This window comes from Lissotriton vulgaris, chromosome 2_1 (assembly GCF_964263255.1).
Source record: "Lissotriton vulgaris chromosome 2_1, aLisVul1.2, whole genome shotgun sequence".
Lineage (NCBI taxonomy): Eukaryota > Metazoa > Chordata > Amphibia > Caudata > Salamandridae > Lissotriton > Lissotriton vulgaris.
The window spans coordinates 746,118,569-746,141,163 of NC_141687.1; the positions used below are offsets into that span (position 1 = coordinate 746,118,569).

Below are 22,595 nucleotides of genomic sequence, written 5' to 3' on the forward strand. Positions count from 1 at the left end.
TGGAGGCTCAGGTGATGATTTGGGAACTTGGTTAGGGGGGTGTCTCCCAAATTTAATGGGCACTCGTCAACAATAGCCTCTTGTCCCTTGACCAGCTGCGCACCAGTTAGGAGAGCTTGGTGGGACCCTTGGAGGAGGCAGACTGGAGGGACGCCCTGATGGCCCTGTGTACCCTTACCACATCCTCCAAGCTGCGGCTGGTGCAAACATATTACATAAACGTGTCCTATCTCACTCCGGAGAGGCTTTTCCGAGCCCCCCTGCACCGCTCCCCGGACTGCCCGAGGTGTGGTCACTCTCCAGCAGATTGTTATCATATGGTGTGGATGTGCCCGGGACTTGCGAGATTTTGGAGGGGGGTGGAGAGGGAACTTTTGCAGGCCCTGGGCTGGGAGGTCCCGCATGACCCACTGCGGCTTTTGCTGGGTGTCTTTGCGGGCCTACATGGCAACAGATCAGATAAACGCCTGTTGGGAATGGTGGTGGCCGTGGCCAAGCGGGACATAGCTCGCACCTGGCTCCGAGAATCCGCCCCTGCGGTGGGGGGATGGAGGAAGGGGGTGGACTGGTGTAGGGCCCAAGAGGAGGCCCTTTTGAATCTCGGGGTGCCCCTGAGATGTTTTCCAAAATATAGGGGAAATGGTTTAACTTGCTACCATCATGAACCCAGAGATGTACATTGTCTTTGCTGTTACTATGCTGAATGTGATGTCGGACCGGACTGATTTACTATCACCCACGGGTATTGAGGCTATTATCTCATTCTATCTGCTACTGATTGAGCTGCGACCAATGAATTTCCTTTCAGTCTCTGTTTTGCAAATACCAATAAAGTTGATTATAAAAAAAAAATAAAACATTTATTGCATGATGGAAGTGAAGTGCAGGATTTGCAGGAAGAATTTCTGCTGGAAGTGATTGTAGTGAGAAATTCTGGAGTGAGAGATCAACCGTTTTGTGGTATCACCATTGACAGAGTGGAAGTGCACATTATGGCTGATTGAAGGGCGTGCTACACTTTAGTTGGGAGAAATATTTCCTGGAAAAGAATGAAATGCTCCAGACATCAAGATAGTGGCATACTGGAACAAGCTCATTGACTTGGCGGGTTATTGGATGGGTACACCGAAGTTTAAAGGTGAAAAAACTTTGTCCAAAGTGTATTTGGTCAATTACAGATCAAATTTGTTGGGCTGGGTACAGCAGAGAGAACTTAAAATCAGATTGGACCATAATCATCCTGACCAAATGCTAGGGGCATTAACCAATGTGAATATGGTTGGGGAGACCTAGTGGGAGAGTGAATTTCCGGGGGTCTTACAGGAGAAAGTAGGCTTGTTGATGAGGTTTGTACACAAAATGATCTTGAAGGAGGGTGCATGCCCCATTGCACTTAAGTCTCTGGGAGAACCATTAGTGATCAGAGAACCTTTGCAGAAGGAATTGAAGAGGTTATGCCAAGAGGATATCATTGAGGAAATACAAGCTTTGGAGTAGTTAGCACCAGTATTTTTACCAAAGAAAAGTAAAGGACACTTGAGCGTGTGTGTGTGGATCTGAGTGATTTACACAAATCGATCTGGATAGATCGGCATCCTCTTCCCATCACTGGTGATATGTTGATGACAGTCCAAGGTGCTAGGTTTTTCTCTACACTAGATCTGTCATCAGCATATCATCAGATTTATTTATTTATTTATTTATTTTGGAGATTTATAGAGCGCATGGCTGCCCGAGAGCGTCCCAGCGCTAACAGAAATCCACTGTGATCTCCAGAGGAGGGGACCGGAGGGGAAGGAAGAGATCAAGGGAACAGCCATGTCTTCAGGGATTTGCGGAATGCTAGGAGATTAGGTTGGGACCGGAGGTCCGGTGGAAGAGTATTCCACATCTTGGAAGCCTGAAATGAGAATTGTCGACCTCCAGAACGTGATTTTTTAATCATGGGTATTTTGGTCAGGAGGGCATTAGTAGAGCGTAGGGTTCTGGTTGTCGTGTGGGGAGTCACGAGGTCTTTCAGGACCGGAGGGGCTTTTCCATGCAGGATTTTGTGGGTTAGGCACATGGCCTTAAAGTGCACCCTTTGTTCCACAGGGAGCCAATGGAGTTCTTTGAGTGCAGGTTTGGCAGAGCAGCGTTTTTTGGTGCCAGTGAGGATTCTGGCGGCCGCATTTTGCACCACCTGAAGCCTGGAGATGACTTTCTTTGGGGATCCAAGATATAAGGCATTGCCATAGTCCAGTCTGGACAGTATGAGGCCCTGCATGACCAATTTTCTTGACTGGAATGGTAAGAGTGGAAGAATTTTGCGGATGGAGCGGAGCACACCAAAGCATATTCCTGCGGTTTTCTTGGCCTGAGTGTTGAGAGTAAGTTTATCATCCAACCAAATCCCCAGGCTTTAAATATCAGTTTTGGGGATTGGTGGTGGGCCCATGCTGGGAGGCCATAGGGACTCCGGGCGGAAGAGGGACTGGTTGCCTAGTACCATTAGCTCAGTTTTTTCCCCATTGAGCTTTAAATGGGAGTCGCTCATCCAGCTAACTATATTCTCCAGGCAGGAATACAGATCGATAGTGGGGGGTTCAGACTGGCTCAGGGAGACAACCAGCTGTGTGTCGTCCGCGTAGGTCAGAAGTTTAATGCCATACGGGACGACAATTTGTTCAAGGGGTGCCATATATACGTTGAAGAGTGTAGGGCTCAAAGAGGAGCCCTGAGGCACTCCGCAACGTATCGGGGTTTCCCTAGAGATACAGTCTCCATCTGCCACCTGAAAGGAGCGGTTGTGGAGGAAGGATTTTAGCCATTTGAGGGCCGTCCCAGTGATGGCGAGGTTTTCCAGGCGGTGGGCAAGGATGCTATGGTTGACGGTGTCGAATGCTGCGCTTAGGTCCAGGAGGATCACTGCCACTGATCCTCCTGCATCGATGACTTTCCTGGTTTCTTCGACTACCGCCACCATAGCTGTTTCTGTCCCTTGTCCCGGGCGGAAGCCTGTTTGGGAGGTTTTTAGCAACTCATTGGACTCTAGATAATGTGAAAGCTGGGAGTTTATGTATTTTTCCGCCAGTTTACTAATCCCTGGGAGGAGAGATATAGGTCTAAAGTTAGCCAGGTTGTCCGGGTCAAGGTTTGGTTTTTTTATGAGTGCCTTCACCACCGCTTTTTTCCAGGTTGTGGGCACTGTACCCGCTTCAAAGGAGGTGTTTAGCAAGTTGGTCATAAGAGGTAAGATGCTCGGGCCACCTGTTTAAAATGTCTCACCGGGGCTGGATCATGGGGCGATCCGCTTTTGAGGGCTTGTAGTAAAAAACCAAGAGTTTCTGCGTTGATGGGTTGGAATTTGCTTAGCTCCATGCCTTTGCTCTGATGTTGGGAGGTTGGGAGGGGGGAGGGATCTAAGGGGGAAAGAGGCGGAAGTTGTTTGAGTATAGTTTGAATTTTAGAGTCAAAAAAGTTGGCTAACTCATTACAGTGTTCGAATGTAGGATCTCGCACAGCAGGGGGAGTGGGGGGTTTTAGAAGCTTTTTCAGAGTGAGAAACGTCTCTCTCGACGAATTTGCCGCTTCGCTAATTTTCTCGCTGTAAAAGGAGATTTGTGCGTTTTTCAGAGCTTTTTTATAATTGAGAATCATCAGTCTATAGTTATTTTTGCTGGTGGGATTAAAGTCTTTTCTCCAGACTCTTTCTGCTCTTTTACAGGTTTTCTTTAGAAGGCGTATTTCTTGGGTAAACCATGGAGAGGTTGCTTTTGTCCTTGGTTTACAATGAGGTTTTTTTGGGAGAGCTAAGTCTAGAGAATTGGTAATCCAGGATGCAAATTCCCTATCAGCAAGGTCGATGGTTGAGCTAAGGGTAGGGACTGTGTCCTCGAGGGCTTGATTCCATTTAACATAGTCTAATTTCGCCCAGGGTCTGGATGGTCTGCCGGGGGCTTGGGTTTGCGGCGGTGTGGGGTAGATGTGCCAACTGAAAGGAATACGTAGGTGGTCGGACCATGGCACAGGAGTGGGGGGCCTGGTCACAAGGTCAAGGAAATTACAGAATATGGGGTCGAGCAAATGCCCCCGATTATGAGTAGGGAGGGAGTTCTGTAAATGCAATTGATGGGAGGCCAAGTCTTGGATCAGTTCTGAGGCCATGTTGTCGTTGCTGTCTTCACAGTGGACATTAAAGTCCCCTAAAATGAGGAAGTTGGTCCGAGCGCTAGATCTGGCCAAGGAACATTCTAGGAGGGAGTTAAGGAATTTTCCCATGGAACCAGGGGGACGGTAAATAAGGAGTCCAGAAAGAGAGGAACAAGGGGAGATTTGTAAGGTAAAGTGGACGTTTTCACAGTCTGTCAGAGGACTGTCAAGGAAACGGCATGGTATTGAATCCTTGGAGATGACAGCAATGCCCCCACCTCTACCTTTGGGACGGTCAAGATGTTGGATACTGAATCCTGGGGGAAGTGCTTGGACTATGTCGGCGTCTGAGTTGGGTGTCAGCCACGTTTCTGTAAGGAACAGTATTTCAAGATTAAGGTCTTCAATAATCATATTTATTTCAAGGGCGTGTTTGGGTAGTGATCTGCAATTGATCATTGCCATGTTTATAGTCGTTTGGGTGGGAGCTTTGATGATAGAGGGGGTGTATTATAAAGGAGCAATGTGGACAGTGAGTAAGGCGGGAGTCTCCCTTTAGTACTTGGGAGCATGGAGATGGAACGGGCCTGTTGAGATGGCGTAGAGCATCCCCTGAATAGGTAGACCGTACCTCAGGCCTCTTGCATGGCCCCTGGCGTGTCCTGGCGCGGACGGGTGCAGACGGGCTTGCCCTAGGCGCGCCTTCGGCGCGCAAACGGCGCTCCCGCTGCGCTCGTCCGCTGCGCTTGCGTGGAAGGCACATTTGTAGGCGGGCGGGGTGGGCGTGGCCTATTCGGTGGGCGTGGCCTCGCGACTGGCGATGGCGCCGTCCCAAACAACTTCACGAAGCAGCGCTAAATCCGCTGCTTGTGAGATAGCAGTAATCAGAAAACTCAACAAGAGCTCAGGGTAAGTGAGTAAGTTTAAAACAATGACATAAATCAAAAATAAACAGTTTTTAAAATCGTTTTTCAATCCCTCCGCCGCCTAAGAGGTAGTGCTATCTGCAGGGCGCACTAGTGTTCAGTGCTTTTATAGGCGGGCGGGGTGGGCGTGGCCTATTCGGTGGGCGTGGCCTCGCGACTGGCGATGGCGCCGTCCCAAACAACTTCACGAAGCAGCGCTAAATCCGCTGCTTGTGAGATAGCGGTAATCAGAAAACTCAACAAGAGCTCAGGGTAAGTGAGTAAGTTTAAAACAATGACATAAATCAAAAATAAACAGTTTTTAAAATCGTTTTTCAATCCCTCCGGCTTCCGCCTCAGAGGTAGTGTTATCTGCAGGGCGCACTAGTGTTCAGTGCTTTTATAGGCGGGCGGGGTGGGCGTGGCCTATTCGGTGGGCGTGGCCTCGCAACTGGCGATGGCGCCGTCCCAAACAACTTCACGAAGCAGCGCTAAATCCGCTGCTTGTGAGATGGCGGTAATCAGAAAACTCAACAAGAGCTCAGGGTAAGTGAGTAAGTTTAAAACAATGACATAAATCAAAAATAAACAGTTTTTAAAATCGTTTTTCAATCCCTCCGGCTTCCGCCTCAGAGGTAGTGTTATCTGCATCCAGTCAAGGTCACTCACTTCTTTTCTCACTACTTAAAAGGTGTGCCGGGCACAAACAATGAAAATGCGTAATACGCCCCAGATCTTCAGTCTATTATCCACGGAGCAATGGGCTTGTGGAAAGGTGGAATAGTACTTTAAAGGAGGGTTAACAACTGGTGTTGAGCCAAGGTTACCAATGGAAGAGGGCAGTGGAAAAATTGGTGTGGGCTTATCACACTAAGCCCAACAGGGTTACTGGAAAAGTGCAGTTCGAAGGTATGCGAGGAAGCAAAGTGACAGGGGAGAAGTCCAAATGAGTGGAAAGAAGGAAATGGGCATGGACGAATGAAGGACTAGGGTGCGGTTTCAAAATTGGAGAATGAGTGTGTGTAAGGAAAAGACATAAACAGACAAAGGGTAGGCTACATGTTCTGATCCTTTACAGGTTAAGAAGGTGTATCCGTAAGCCACGTTGTTGAGTGATGGCAATTTGTTGAATTGTAAAAAAGTGTTGAAGATTGCAGACTGTTTATTGAAAGGCAAAATGGAAGATGGTATTCATGAAGATGAAAAACAATGTGTGTGGGAAGAGGAAAGGCCAACGGGACAAAGGGATGAATCATACAGAGTGACTGTGATCTTACTCATCTGTATAGAGGAAGGGGTGGAAGCTCTAAAAGGGTCAGACAGAACCCAGCTTGGCATGGAGATTATGTTGTGTGGTGAGGTAACTCATGTTGTTATAAAGTTTGTGGGCATGTTGTATTTTTTATGGTCTAGTTCAATTTGAATGTATAGTTCTACTTGAGAAAGCTACTTATGTTTTATCATTTTGCTGTTTTATTATTTTGTTATGTTGTTTTTTTTTAGTCTTGCTAAAATGTGTTGATTGGTATGAGGAGAGAGATGTGTTGTATTTAGTCTCTTAAGAGTCTACCTCACGAGACACGCAGTGGAAAGCAATGCTACGCACTGCATGTGTTGTGAAGATTCTAAAGTAAACGGGAGATGTTCAACCATTGAGAAGCTGGCCGTCAGCTCCCTCCTGATGTTCCAGATACTTAATAAAATAACTTACTTGCTCATTGTTGATCCTCCCATCTTTTCAGTTGCTAGAATGAGATGTGGGCTATTATGAACTGAACGTTTGTGGGCAAGAGCAGGATGGGCTTCAAAAGATCTTGGCTCACTAACAAGAAGAATCAATTAGATAAGATACAGCCTCATAGTCGAAGCGGGGCAGAGTGGCAATTTTGGCTTGGCATTACACAAAGGCCAAGCCATTTGAGGGATAGCAGCCAAGACTGCCTTGCAGGAAAAATATGGTATATATATTTTATGTGAGTGTCAGTTACATTTTGTTCGCTAAATGCTTGTCAAACGAGAATTTGAACTGTAGTTTTGTGTTTTTCTTTTTTTAAAAGAACTGCATTTTCGCATACCTGCACATTAAAACTTCAATTCACATAGAACTTAGTTCTATACATACTCCTTTTGTTGTATTCTATTTGGGATGCTCTCGTTTTAAATCGTTTTAAATTTGTACCTGTGGTAGTTGTTTGCCTGGCCCTGTATAATCTCATACTCTATGGTACGGCCGCCCCCTGACTTTTAGCCTCTCTAGCCGCACAGACACCTCTCGCTGGTAGGCGTGATAGGTGTAATTTTGAGCGACATTCTAGCCGCACTCCATGGTCATTGACTCTATTTTAGAGGACAGATGCAAGCGCGCAGCGCGGGCGTGTCGTAGGCGCGCCGGAGCCTACGCCCTGATGCGCCCAGCGGCCAGAAATTATGGCCAAAATGCGATTACTGCAAGTAAGAGAATTACATATTCAGCTGCGCAACTCCACAGACTTAGTAAATATACTTCTCCTAAATGCGCTGTATGTATTCCTCCTTATCGCAACTTCACTTGCATTCACTGCAATTTTACATTGGGTCCTTTGCGTCTTATAAATACCATCTCCAGAACTGGCCTTCAGGTCTGTCACAGCACCACCTCTGCCAAAAAGCCTTAACTGTCGTTCTTTGGCCAAAAATAAGCAGCATATTTAAGACCTTCTTAGTACTGAACATCCAGATGCACTTTTTTTGACCGAAACATTGCTTCATGCCAGTTCGGGCCCTGATATTGCCACTGCTCTTCCTCCTGGCGGATTGCTATAATTTATAAATCTACTCATTTCTGTAAATTTGAAGCTATTTCAATCACAGAGTGTGATGCGGCTTTCTTTAAACTCTCTGTATCCCCTCAGCTGACCTTGTCTGCCATTTTAATTTATCGTCCTCCGGGGAAACCCGGCCCTTGGGTCTTCACTCTCCCTGACCTTATCGCTACCTTCATTTTAAAGGCAGTGAATTTTACAATTCTAGGTGACCTGAACCTTCACCTACAAGATAATCAGAATAATATCTGCTGTACTTTCTTATCCGATCTGGAGGCTCTAAGCTTACGGCTATGCAATCAGGGCCCTAATCATAAGGCAGGACACCTTCTGGATCCAATTTTGTCCAATCTTTGCTATGACTGTAGTACTTCTGCGCTTCAGTTAGACTGGTCCGACCATTTTATAATTCCATTCAACCTTCAGCCTTTTACATCTAGGGTAGTGGCCTCTCCTACTAGCTCAGGTAGTGTCAGATCTTGGGGGAAGTTGAATATGGAGTCTTTTAACACTATTCTGTCTACTAGCATACCTGATGTCACTTTACCTTTGCTTTCATTAAATACTGCTGTCTCTGACTGGCTAACCAATGACATTGACATGTATCTTCCCCCTGTACCTAAACGCAGCTTTACTCATCACCCCCCTGCCCCATGGTTTACAAACGATCTTAAAGTTATTAAGTCCAAATGTAAAGCACTAGAAAGAAGATGGAGGAGATCGTACTCTTTAACTTGTAAGGATGCTTACAAAGCTGCTCTTAAAAGTTATCATTCAGCGTGTAAAGAGGCACGCATTTCTTATGTAGCTAATACAATCACTAAGGCATCTAATCGTCCTCGGGCCCTTTTTTCTGTAGTAAAGAAGTTAGCAGGCTCTGATACCATCCCTTTCCCTCCTGTCCTCGATGAAAATCAATGTAACAACATTGCTGACTTCTTTATCCAGAAGGTTGAACTCATTTACAAGTCACTTTCTGCTCCTCCCCCTTCCGTATGTAGTATGGCTTCAGCATTTGACCCTAAATATCACTGAAATTGTGACCAGATAGCCAAGATTTTTTCCTGGCACCCATTTGAAGAGACGTCTTTCCAAAAATGCTTAAACAGTATTAAATATGGGTCTCCTCTTGATCCTTTGCCTATTAACATCCTTTGTCAGCTCTCTGCCAGATCTAAAGGGATCCTTATAGATCTTCCTAACGCCTCTATGCGGGATGCCTTGGTACCCCCAGAGTGGAAGCGCGCCATGGTCATCTCTTTATTGAAAAAGGCCGGAGAAGATCCTTCTGTACTATCTAATTTTAGACCTATATGACGGCATTCAGCATTCTCCAACATTTTGGAGAAACACATCAATACTCAACTGACACAACACATAGACAAAGTTGGCTTTCTTCATTATTCACAATCCGGGTTCAGAGCTAACTTTTCTACTGAAACCGCTCTGCTTGGGGTCACTGAGAACTGCGCCAGCATTCAGATCAAGGGGACTCATTCTATTAGATTTGAGTGCCGCATTCGATACTGTGTCGCATAACATCTTGCTTAACACCCTTAGGTTTCTTGGGCTGGACGGCACTGCCTTATCCTGGTTTGCTTCATTCCTTGATGGTCGCACTTTTCAAGTTTTTTCTGCTAAGGCATCATCTAAGACCTACATATCAACATATGGAGTCCCACAGGGATCCATTTTAGGCCCCCTGCTTTTCAACCTCTATGTCAGACCCCTGGCAAAGATCATGGAAGAGGAGGATCTTTCCCTATATTCATATGCTGATGAAACGCAGATTGTCTTTTCGCTTTGCACCACTAAAGACGCTACGACATCCGCCCTTCAGTGCGGCCTACGGCAAGTGACAGAGTGGATGCGCCTTAACTTTTTGAAGTTAAATGGGGATAAGACCGAGGTCCTTATCCTGGGCAAGCATAAGGACCTATGGGGCCCTCACCATTGGCCTCAGGAAATGGGTTCCTTTCCCCTACCTGTCACCCATTTCCGTAATCTGGGTATCATTATTGATGATAGTCTCTCTATGAGACAACAGGTGGCGAGTGTTGCTGCCATCTGTTGTACGATCTTGAGGTGGCTTCGTAAGATCATTTGGATGCTCCCTGCCTCAACCCAACGCACGGTAGTCCAGGCACTCATCCCCTCTCGCCTCGATTACGGCAATGTTCTCTATCTCGGTAGCTGCAAACGGTATTGAGAAAGATACAGGTAGTTCAGAACTCTACAGTACGCCTTCTTTGTCAAGTTCCTAGACAGGCCTCCATCTCGAAGTATTTACGTGACCTTCACTGGCTTTCAATTGATCAAAGAATTCAATTTAAAACACTGTGTTACATCTTTAAAATTAAACAAGGTGTGGCACCAGGGTATCTGCAAGAGCTCATCCATCCTTACATTCCTTCTCGTCCCCTGCGCTCTACAGCCCACAGAGACTTTGTGATTCCGAGATTTAAACTTGTAAGAATGGGAGGCCGTTCCTTCTCTTGTCTTGGCCCCAAAATCTGGAATTCTCTTCCGGTCTCCTTGAAGAATGACCCGTCTTATCTGAGCTTTTGAAGAAATCTTAAAACTTGTCTCTTTTTGTAGCAAATGGTTCCCGACTGCTCTTTTTCTAGCAATTTGTGTGCTAGGCGCCGGGAAACCCTTTTTGGGTAGCTGCGCGCGTTACAAAAGTAATTTAATAATAATAATAATAATATGGTCATGTCGCAAAAAGTAATACAGAGCAGTTGTGGCTTGTTGTCCTTGCATGCACGCTCTTTCTGATTCATAAACCTATCAAAATGATAATGCATTTTAAACCTCAACAGTGTATGATTCTTATAAAGAAAGGAAAACGAAAAGGACAATTGTCTTCAGGAACAAACCAATCAGAGAATCATACTAAACAATTTTTCACTAACCTTTTGGGATCTCCTTTCTGCACCTTCACCCAGTGCTCAACTTGGACTAAGTTGTTTTTCCTTTGTGCTTGTTTTTCGGGATGTGTCCTTGAAACAAACCCTCTTGTATAGAAACCAGTACCATTCACTTCAGCTGGCTCAACACTCATGCTCTTTGAGCTTGGAAGAGTTCCATTTCTTTCAACTGACTTAGGTTGGGACGTGTGTGACCGAGGTAAACTTGCGAATTCTGTGAACCCTTTGTGAACACTTGTTGATGTTTGTGGATATGTTGACTTTCTTTGATTTGTTTCTGATGTGTCTCTTTTGAAAGTATAACGATCTTCACCTTCGTTCCCCTTCTTTGCATCCTCACGTTTGTCCTTGACGAAGATTTCTTCTGTTCTTTGGAAATCTTCTTGTGTTTGCACCATTTCTGATTTTCCACAGTTTTTGCAGGAATCTATGTGGTTGGTTTCAGGTACCGACTGCCAATCCATTTTTTCTGGTTCCCTATTTGGACAAAAAGAAATGTCATTAAAAGTCATGGCCAACATGAAGATCAGAACGTATATATAGTTAAGCATATATTACATTATTTCTAGCATTTTTTTTAATTAATAATGTACTGCAATCAAATTAAAACTGAGACAATTGTTTGTATATGGGCCAACAGATTCTCCAAAATGGTGCTTACCAGTATCAGTGACGCATAAGCCACAGATACCGTCAATTGCTTTGAACACCCAGGGTTATGGAGAGAATACTATGAATACTTTGTTGTGACACTCTTTTCATTCTGTGTCGCCTGTAATACTAGATTTGAATCAAGCCCCTAGAGTCTCTTAAACCCTCCCATCAGTTTTCTTTGTTAAGATTCAGAATAAACACTATTGAAGATACCCAAATGGCAGACCCAGTGGTACAGATTAATAACATTTCCATCCATAAGATGTGCTCCTCAATAAAATAGTTTACTTTGAACAGGTTTGTCAGTAGTATCCAAAACAGGCTGATAAGAAGCAATGGAAGTAGGTAATCTTGAGTGACTTTGGGCGCAGTCGACCCACGTGAGTCATCAGTGCTAAAATTCAAGACAAAACAATAATGTTTGCAGACGTTCCATAGCACTTTATTGAAAAACGACCATTTCATATGTTGGAAAGTTGGTGTGTCCAAGAGAAGGGGGTCGGGAACATCATTCTTTAAGGTTCAGTTTAAGAACTGGTTTTCTAAGTATCAACAGATTGCATCTTAGGATGGAATACTTTGAATTTCATGGCTGAACCAAACAACAACAAAGGCATCTGTACCCACTGGACATACTCAATTCCGTCAAAGTCAGATCAGCAGTTCGATCGGAACCACTAGCATGCCCAAACCAGTGTCATTAACTAGAACGGAAAGAATGGAGAATAGAGTAACTTCCTGGGTAAAAGAAATCTGATGGTACTAACAGGTGCTTCAGAACTATGACAAACAGTTATCTGTGCATCCAAAAACAGGGGAGAGTCATTATAGGCCATATAAGAATTACTGGGAAGTGGCAGTGAGCTCTCTTCATGGAGGAGAAAATAGAAATGATGCTCAAAGTCACTAAGAAATCAGCCATTTGCAACACTTAGGCTGTCAGAGAAACCATCATTTATAAACAGGATGGCCAAGGAACCATGGTTAATGCCTTTAAAGAAAATATTTATAATCTCTTAATTTAGCGATTCAGTTACTAATAGTAGGTGTGGCCACCATCACCATTCTACCTAATCATTTCCCATAGATACCTGGTACGTACTCATCATAGCCAAGCGGCAAAAAGATCATTATTTAGTGCTACCAAAAGATAACATAGAATTCACATGCTTTGTTATATCGAGGTTGTACTCATAAAGCACAGTGGATCTAACAGTATGCCAAAGGTACCATCTCTCAGCCTTCATTGCAGGGCCTGGCAGAGCTATTGTCCCTTGAACAGGCACTGTGACTGCCACAGATTGCATATTAGGTCTACAGCTTGGCATGAAGTACATTGGTCAAACCCTACATGCATACCTACCCCTCGGTAGCTGTTACTAAGGCAAGGTATAGGATCCATGTTCGGCAGGAAACTATAATAATATATATGACATGGATGTCGGGCTCACGTACATAGTGCCTATGATGGAGACCGGATGGAAGAGTTACTTACACCAAATGGGATCACCACACGACTATTACCAACACGACTATCACTAAGTGCATCAAATATTAAATTTAGCTCGCTAACATGGCACCTCATAAAGATGCACATCCCACAATGGACAGACAAGTAGCATGCATTACTTGCCTCTTGGATGATGAACATGTTTGCATAAGAGCGGACTGATTCATTGCTCTGGTCCAGCCATTCATATCCTCTTGGGTGTCTGCACTGAAGAAGTAGGTCCTCACCCCCGAATGCTCCCCTTGAGATCCGATGATAGAACTTTTATCGTGAATGTATGCGCGCATTCCGGAATGAACAGCCTGCAAAATACAAAATAAAAGAAACTACTCGTGATATCTACCTCCAGCCATCCAAAGCCTTCATTAGAAATGTGTTTAATAGCCAGAGTCATTTACCTAGACTCTAGACAATAAAGCCAGGCTGCATATTTCCTTTTTCATACCATTACCCCTTGCTAAAAGGCACACTGAGATTGTAAAATCATTTACTTTAATTAAAAAAGTTTCATGCATGCACACCCAAGCACGAACAATAACGATAAGTAATAGAAACTGCATTCCCAAGGCATACAATCGAACATTATGTTCATTCACATCTTAAATAGAAAAATTGAGAAAGAATAAAGTTGTGCTGAAACATTCACAAGGTGCGATGGAGTATGTTATGCGGAATCAATTCAAATAGAACGTTCCTGGAAACCAGCTTTGGATGTTCCAAACCCCATCGCCAGTTTCCATCCTTATGTCTGCTCCCACGTCCACCACCCATCATATGGTCAATGACGTCACCCTATCTTGGTCATGCCCAGCAGTGCCAATCGCACTAGAATCGGGGCTTTCCTGCAATTGGCCAACATCACATCAGTGACAGCACTGCACATTATATTACTATTACTGCATATTATATTATTATTACTGCATATAGCTCAGCTAAACCCAGCAGGGAGTCCCACGTCTGTTAGAAGCTGTTTCTCTACTCTTGAATGTAAGGCGCTGCCTGGGGTGGATGCCATGTACCTGTCTACGGACTCTGGAGTGCAGCACATTTACATTAACCAGATCCCACACCTTCCCCAGGTCTGAACATTAGTCCGTCCAGCCAATTTCACAAAGGAGGGCAGCGCCCACACTGGTAAGTACACCACCCCCACACCAGTGTGTCGGAGACATCTATCTACAATCCTGCCACTTCCATCGGCGAGAGGAGAGGGTCATGACAGCTCTGTATGGCAGTCTCCGGGTGCCTGGGGTCACATCACTCATGTATCTAATCTCGCGACTACCCTGTGTCCCACACACACTGAAACCGGGCAGTAAGATAACACTGTTCCATTTCCAGACCACCTTCAGAAATAGGAAACGGTAAGAGGTCCTGGGTCTGCTCCCTCCACAGATGAAGTCAAATATCAAACTGTTTATTTTGATGTCGAAGTAACCAGGCAGTCACAAAAGATGACCTAAAAAGGAGTGAAGCAAGCAAGGCTATTCTGCCTGTTGCCAAAACGGGTAGATGCTTTCAAAACGCTGTAAATGCACAGATATTTACTATTGAGATTGTTAAATTGCCTGCCACTAGATCTGCCTGGGAGTGGCAAATTTGAACAAATAGATAGCAAAATGTGTCCAGGGAGAGAGGTAGTTCACTCAAATCTTTCACCATCCATCCAGTCGCAGCTGTCACTGATACTCACAAGATTTTGTCTTATTGATCTTCAAGCTTAAAATTTGTCAAAACCCACACAATCGCCTCTGTGAGTGTTGTACGAATACGACATGTTGTTGTGAAACACATGACTCATTTGTATACCTTAAATGGGGCCCACTACATCAAACTGTCGCCAGTCGAATCAGCATTAATCTAAAAAGATTCTCTTAAGTGCCCTAGATTGTATCTTCAGAGCTTCAGAGTTTGCATGTCAACAAAGCAGCCTTCAGCTGGGTATGTGAGTGACCAGTGTCCCCCAGTGTAAATGCGGCAGTACGGGCAGTCATTGGACAATGTCCAAGCTAGATGGACTATTCTTCCATGGAGTAGCTCCAATTCTAGCCTGGAAAGTTAATTGTGTACACCATATGAATGCAAACATTACACCGAATTGGAATGTAACAAGTGTCATGCATTAGTCAACTATTGCAAACAGTGCTCACGTCTTGACTGCATCAGTGTTGGACAATTGAGGGAATCATCTTTCTACATGTAAGTCTCCAACATAATTGAAATTCAGTTTCAATACCATAGGATATTGTATGTGAGATGTTGAATGTGTCTGCAGTGCAGCAAGAGTGTCTGCCTCCGAGGAGGTGGGTGTCATATATACAAAATGCGATCAACCCGGCTGCCGTCTACCAACCGTTTCACTATAACATACTTCCCTTTCTTGATATCTTTTAACCAACTTATCAACAAAGTGTACTCCCAAACTGACACACATAATCATCCCTCCATCATATGAGGAGTACAAAGTGCAAAACAACTACTGTTCCCTCCATTTCTAATGGAGTATAGGGCAATCTGACAGGAGCAAGTGTGTCTCCTATACACATGCAATGTCTACACCTCATCTTTTCAAACAAGCATGTATCTTATATAACTTTACCCATTCCCTTCACGTTCCAAGTTGTAGTGTCTTCGCAGGCCAATAAACCACGCAAGCAACTTCTTTATCTGGGAGCTTCTTTATTCATATCTTACAGCCATCGTGGTCAGCAGTGAACTGCCCTTTCGTCGCCCAGCTCCTCCCTTTCCTCCCGCCCTCGGCCTTCCCTCGGGCTGGTCCTAGTGCCTGGTCAGTGTGGTCACTGGGCACTGTCTATTGACTACATTACACCTCCCCCCTCGGTGGATGGTGGCATAATGGCATGTCCCTGATCGGATCACAAGTTCATTTCGTTACGGTTCTTCGATCAGACGCGATGGCTTCTTAATCACACGTCTCGGGCGTGCTTGCAGGTCGGGGTTGTCGCTCTCATTCTCGTCGGTGACCTCCATTGTTAGTGGGCTGTTGGTTGTCAGTCTCTCAGGGTCTTCCGGCTCTAGTTTGGGATTGGCCAGTGACTCGGTGACAGTGGGCCCACACTTTTTGAAGTATGTCACATTTCTGGTGAGTCTCTTCCCTTCAGTCTCCGCGGTGATCATGGTTCCCTTTTGTTGGATTACGTTGAGTGGGACCTCATTATATCGACAATCAGTCTTTCTGTGCTGTTCTTGTCTTGCCAGCACCCAGTCTCCTTCTTTTATTTGCGGGGGGGCCGCGTGACGTCGCTCATCCGCATATTCTTTCATCTTTTCCTTTTTTTCTTTGTCTCTTGCCGCGATCTCTTCGTGATCAGAGTCAGAATCCATTTCTGGCGCAGTCAGATTCATCATCGGTATTCTGGTGCGCACTGGGCGTCCTAGCATGATGGTAGCGGGACATTTGCCCGTTGTGGAATGAGGCGTGTTTCGATAGGCCCGCAGCATCTCGTCAAGGGCTGTTTGCGGGCGCTTTCCGGTGAGTTCGGCTTGCTGTAGGGTCCTCTTGATCGTGGCCATGAAACGTTCAACCATTCCGTTGGCCTGGGGCCATAGTGGCGTGATCTTGCGGTGTGTGAAGTTGAGGTGTTGGGCGAACTCAGCAAAGTCGTGGCTGTTGAAAGGTGGTCCATTATCCGACTTTACCACTAGGGGGATTCCCCAGGCGGCAAAGACCTCTTCCAGGATGGGTATGGCACTTGATGCTTTTGTGGATGTGCACAGCTGGGCGATGGGGAATCTGGAGTATTCGTCCATAATGACCAGGACGTATTGGCCCGATTTGATCGGCCCGTAGAAATCAATGGCTATGTGTTGCCAGACGCCCTCCGGTAGTGGGGACATTTGTAGCGGTGCAGGGGGGTCTGGACGACTTACGAGTTGACATTGCAGACAGTCCTTCAATGTCGCTTCCACCATCTGATCTAGTGTTGGGAACCAGACCCTTTCGCGGAGTGCTCTTTTTGTAGCTACTACACCCCGGTGTCCCTCATGCGCTAGGTTGACGACCCCTTGTCTGAGTTGTTGTGGTATTACTATTCTTGTGCCTCGTAAAATGAGTCCATTGGTGGCTATCGACAGTTCTTCACGGACATGTTTGAATGCCGCCATGTCAGTGTTGGTTTGTCCATTGCTTGACTTGCATTTCCAGCCATTGGTTTGGATCATGTGTTTCACTTCTTGCATGGTGGTGTCCGTTTGTGTTGCTTCACAGATTGCATCCAGTGGTACAGCCGGAGGCCTCGCTTGATTCACTACGAAGTGAATGTATTCATCCGCTATTGAGTGTTCTCGTTTGTTGTCTCTGATGGGGTGTCGTGACATGTAGTCTGCTGGGTTTGCATCTTTGCCTGGCTTGTGGATGATGGTGTATGTGTACTCTTGCAGCCTTAGGCCCCACCGCTCTATTCTCGGTGGCATTTTTGCTTTCGGGTTCCCGAAGATTGTTATTAGGGCCTGGTGGTCCGTTATGAGTGTGAAATGTTTTCCAAAAATGAAGATGTGGAAGTGTTCACATGCCCAGACAACCGCCAGGCTTTCCTTTTCTGGTTGCGAGTAGGCCCTCTCTGTGTCAGTCAGGCTTCTGCTAGCATAGGCTACTATGTGCCTTTGATCTTCTTCCCTGTCATACTGTGCTAGGATGGCACCTAATCCTACGGGACTGGCGTCCACCGTTATCTCCGTCTTCATTGCTGGGTTGAAGTATGCTAGGTTCTTAGCTGATTCAACAGTTCTCTTAATTTCCCGAAAAGCTCCTTCACACTGGGTGGACCACTGGAAAGATTGCCCTTGTTTAGTGAGCTTCCTTAATGGGTAGCTTAGTGTGGCATAGTCGGGGATATATCTGGAACAGTAGCTGGCCATACCTAGGAACGATCGTATATCGCCAACGTCTTTCGGGCTTGGTGTGTCATTCAACGCTGCTACCTTTTCTGGGTCTGGTTTCATTCCGTTTCCAGAGAGCAGGTGTCCGAAAAATTTTAATGTTGGTTTGTGCAGTTCGCATTTGGCTTCGTTAAGTGTGAGGTTCGCGTCCTGCAGTGCTTGACAGACCTGATTCAGCGCCTTGTTGTGTTCAGCCGCCGTTGCTCCGTATACGAGGATGTCATCACTGTAGTTCAGGACCTGTGGGATGTGGTGTATTGTTCTCCTGATGGCCTCTTGAAATATCTCTGCCGCTGATGACACTCCGAAGCTTAGCCTCTTATATCTGAATAGTCCAAGATGTGTCGAGAATGTTGTGATGTATCTTGACCTTTCGTGCAACTCTAGCTGATGGTATCCTTTGTTGAGGTCCAGTTTTGAAAATATCTTTGCTCCGTTGAGGGACGTGATCATATCACTGATGTGTGGGCCAGGATGTCTCTCTCTTTCAATGGCTGTGTTGGGCGCTCTCATGTCTACGCACAGACGAACTCTGCCAGCTTCTCCTTTCTTTGGGACCACCACGACGGGGAGACCCACGGGGTCGGTCCTTCCGTTCTCTCGATGATGTCTGCCTCTAGCAGGTCTCCGAGTTTATTTATTTATTTATTTATTTATTCAGAGTTTTATATAGCGCGAACAAGATCTTTACAGATATCAGAGCGCTTCACAGAAATAAGGGTGGGGATAGCATGAAGGTGACGCAACATAATATTAGGTGCAATATAAAATTCAGTAGCATGATCGGATGGCAGTCATGTTCTAATAAAAGATCAATAAACAATCAAATAAGCGATAATATAAGACGATACTGAGTCTTTCATACAACTACGATAAAAGTCAGGCGAACTAATGCTAAAGGGATTGCTTGTGCCAGTACCTAAAAGTTACGGGGAGCAAAGGGGACGGGCATCGAGATTCAGTAGGCTAACGTGTATAGTCTAATAGATATTTAGTGAGTAATATAAAAGGATCGACTATCCAACATGGAATTATGGCAAACAAGAAGAATAAACGAGTCTAGATCCTGAATAATATGACATTATTTGACATTAGACAAACATGTAACCAGTAATACCCAAGCGGTGCGAAGTCTCTGAGCAACAAACATTAAAGTTCAGGTGAACTTAGCCATGAGGATGGCTTTCACCTCTTTCTTAAAGACGGCCGTGGAGGAGATAAGCCTGGTTTCAGGAGGGAGTTCCTTCTCCACGGCTTCTTGGAGGTGAAATGGAATTTTTCGGTGGTGTTGTGCCACCGGCGTGACTTGTTCATCTATATGTAGTTTTATTTGACAGTTCTTCAGTTTTCCTAGTCCTTGGAACAGTTTTGGGAATTTTCGGATGAGTGCTGGTTTGTCAGTGACTCTGAATAGGATATCTACCAGTTTCAGCCGTTCTGCAGTTGCCAGGCTCAGAAGGCAGTCGGCTTCGGGCCCTTCAATGACGTGAATGTATGCTGGTATTGTCCGGTCTTCATAGGATAGGTCAGTTTCAAACTTCCCGAGGCACGTCAGTGGCTTTTCAGCCATCCACGTGTACACTTGCACATGGGCCTCCATTAGTTCTGGTTGTGGATTCATCCGGTGGTATTCAGTGGCTGGTAGGTAGTTGAGCATTGCCCCACTATCGAGCACAAACTGGGTGGGGTGAGAGCCAACGTTGATGTCCAGACGTGGGTATTCTTTCAGTTGATCAAGGTCTGCTACCCGATAGAGGTATTCTTTTCGAGGAGCAGGTGGTGGAGATCGAGATTCTCTGGAGGATGATCGCCGAGACTGACATGTTCTGCAGGAGCGGCCACTTGATTGTGATGACCCGGAGGATGAGTCACGTTTGTCTTCGACAGCCCTGACATGATGGCGACCGCTTGAGTTTGGGTATCGTCGGTGGCTTCCCTTGTGGTCGCTCTTTGATATGGCCCCGCACATGCTTTCAAAGTGGTTGTCTCTCCCACATTTCCGGCATTGCTCTCCCAGCTGGGCATGCATCTGCATGTGGGAAGTCGTAGCCGCATCGGTAACATTTGGTGTGCTTGTCCGAGCGTCCTTTCGTGTATCTCTTGTCTTTGTGCCCCCGGTGAGATTGGTGGTGGTGTTTCTTAGACCTGGATGAGCGATCACTTGGCGGAGACCGCCTAGGTTCGCGCCGAGACTGCATCCTGAAGACTCGTTCCGGTCGCTCGCTTTTCCCGCCTTCCATGCTCTTTGCATGCTCGTCAGCTTGTTCCTCTATTCTCGTCATGTCCACGATTTCTGTTAGAGCATAGTGTTTCTTCAGCAGCTTGCGTCTCAATGGTTCGGGGAGGCATCCTTCTATGACTCTTAGTCGCATAGCGTCTTCCTTTGAAAACTTATCAAACTCGCAGTATTCTGCTAGGCGATCCAGACGAGTCACGAACGCCTCCATTCGTTCATCTCTCTCTTGCACGGCCCGGTTGAAAGTGTACCGCTCATAGTCAACGTTCTTTTTGTGTAGGAATTTACCGTTCAGGGCATCCCGTGCTTTCGTGTAGGACGCCAGAGATTCTGCTGGCAGTTCTTTCATGATCCGTACACCGTCCTTGCCAATCAGGTTCCTGAGGAATAGTAGTTGCTCTTCCTCAGTTGTTATCCTGGACGCCTTTATGAAGGTGTCAAAGTCTTCTATCCATTCTTGCCACCGCAGGCTCATACTCCTGCCCGATTCGACAATAAGGGGCTCGGGCGCCGCAGGAGAGAAGCACGCGACGTGCTCTCAGTGGCGGGGTCGGGCATTGTTCGCTCGTAGGTCTTGACGCCTTTTGCAGTCTGTGTTCGCTCTTTTGTCTGTTCTTGTTGCACTCGCTAGTGCTGATTTGTTATCTCCGTTGCTCTCGCCAGTGCTTGTTTGCAAGTTTCGTTGCACTCGCCAGTGCTTATTTAATATCTTCGTTGCACTCACCAGTGCTTGTTTGCAGGTTTCGTTGCACTCGCTAGTGCTTATTTAATATCTTCGTTGCACTCGCCAGTGCTTGTTTGCAGGTTTGGTTGCACTCGCCAGTGCTTGTTTGTATGCTCAGTTGCACTCGCCTGTGCTTGTTTTTCTTTTTCTTGTGTTTCAAGACTCTTGCCTGACTTTAAAATGGCCGCCGGCAATCCCTCGCAGGGGATTGGTCCAATCTGCCTGACTCCAAGATGGCCGCCGGGAATCTCGTTTCTGGTGGGATTTCGGCCTATTTCATTCGAATCGGAACCGGGAGTCTGGCTGGGTCGGCGTTTTCACTCACCCGGACCGGGATCCGCCGCTGGAGGCACAGGAGGTGAGGTAGTCCTCTTCTTTTTCACCGCCGAGGTGGGCACTCGGTGGGTGGTTGTCTCGCTACGCCGTCGCCGCCGAGGTGGGCACTCGGTGGGCGCTTCACAGGTCCGCGTCTCGCCCCGCTGTCGCCGCCGAGGTGGGCACTCGGTGGGCGCTTTGCAGGTCCGCGTCTCGCCACGCCGTCGCCGCCGAGGTGGGCACTCGGTGGGCGCTTCACAGGTCCGCGTCTCGCCACGCTGTCGCCGCCGAGGTGGGCACTCGGTGGGCGTTCTTTCTGGCTGCACGCCGCCGAGGTGGGCACTCGGTGGGCGTTGTTCTTCGCTGCACGCCGCCGAGGTGGGCACTCGGTGGGCGATCTTCTTGGCCGCTCGCCGCCGAGGTGGGCACTCGGTGGGCGTTCTCCTCCCTTTCCGTCGCAGCGCGCTCAAGCCTCCGTGCGTGGGGCGAGCCCGGGGTCAGTCGATCGCCGGTCGCTGCTAGTTACACGCGCAGGGTGTCTTTAAACCCCTCGTCGCCAGTTGTAGTGTCTTCGCAGGCCAATAAACCACGCAAGCAACTTCTTTATCTGGGAGCTTCTTTATTCATATCTTACAGCCATCGTGGTCAGCAGTGAACTGCCCTTTCGTCGCCCAGCTCCTCCCTTTCCTCCCGCCCTCGGCCTTCCCTCGGGCTGGTCCTAGTGCCTGGTCAGTGTGGTCACTGGGCACTGTCTATTGACTACATTACACAAGTGAGAGAGCGCAATTTGAATGAAAAGTATATCCGTACCATATATACAAGCCTGTAATGTAAAGTTAGAACCTATAGCGTAAAGTTAGCATATGTAACTTGAATAATAGGAAATATATGTATTTACTCTAGAAAATGCATTAGAATTAAGAAAGCCGTATATAGGATGGGCTAAAGTAGAAAATGTGTAAATGTTTAAGAACAGTAGAACGTGCTAAACAGAGAATGTACGTATGTAATTATAAAGCGGAGAAAGAAGATGAAATGTAAAGTGAAGAAATGTGCAGAACGTATAGACTGCGTAAGAATAAGAGTATAACGTTGTATTTTATGTAATGTAAATTCGCTTATAATCAAATGATTTGCTAATTCGATTATATATATGTGTGTTAAAAGTCATACCGCGTAGAAGAGTTGGTAGGAATTTTAGCATAATGTGTTCATATGTGGTTTTAACCTAAACTGACCAAGGGTTCGCAAGAGTGTAGTTCACTGCATGTAATTTAGTGGGCTCACAGGAATAGGGATAGCTTTGATCTGTACGTGCGAGCCAAGAGTCAAAGGTCTTGTTAAATTTAAAGTGACAATGCTGGACGAAGTTTATGGCCTAATAAGATAAGAGACGCTTGGAATTTGGGGTCTTGTTTAGAAGTGACTGTTCACAGGACCAAAAGAGGTTATAATCACAACTGTAATGAATAGAGTTCTGTTGAGGTGAT

General features: G+C 46.2%; 1 protein-coding gene across 9 annotated transcripts in view; it reads right to left on the bottom strand.

Annotated features, from left to right (window-relative positions):
* Positions 1-22,595, bottom strand: part of PLEKHA7 (pleckstrin homology domain containing A7) — a 1,124,460-nt gene that overhangs the window by 337,854 nt on the left and 764,011 nt on the right. For all 9 annotated transcript variants that reach the window (XM_086956043.1, XM_086956041.1, XM_086956042.1 and 6 more), the window contains 2 exons: positions 13,055-13,233; positions 10,753-11,244 (listed from right to left, as the gene is read on the bottom strand). In XM_086956043.1, the coding sequence (XP_086812169.1) occupies positions 10,753-11,244; positions 13,055-13,233 (671 nt within the window). The remainder of the gene's footprint in view (positions 1-10,752; positions 11,245-13,054; positions 13,234-22,595) is intronic.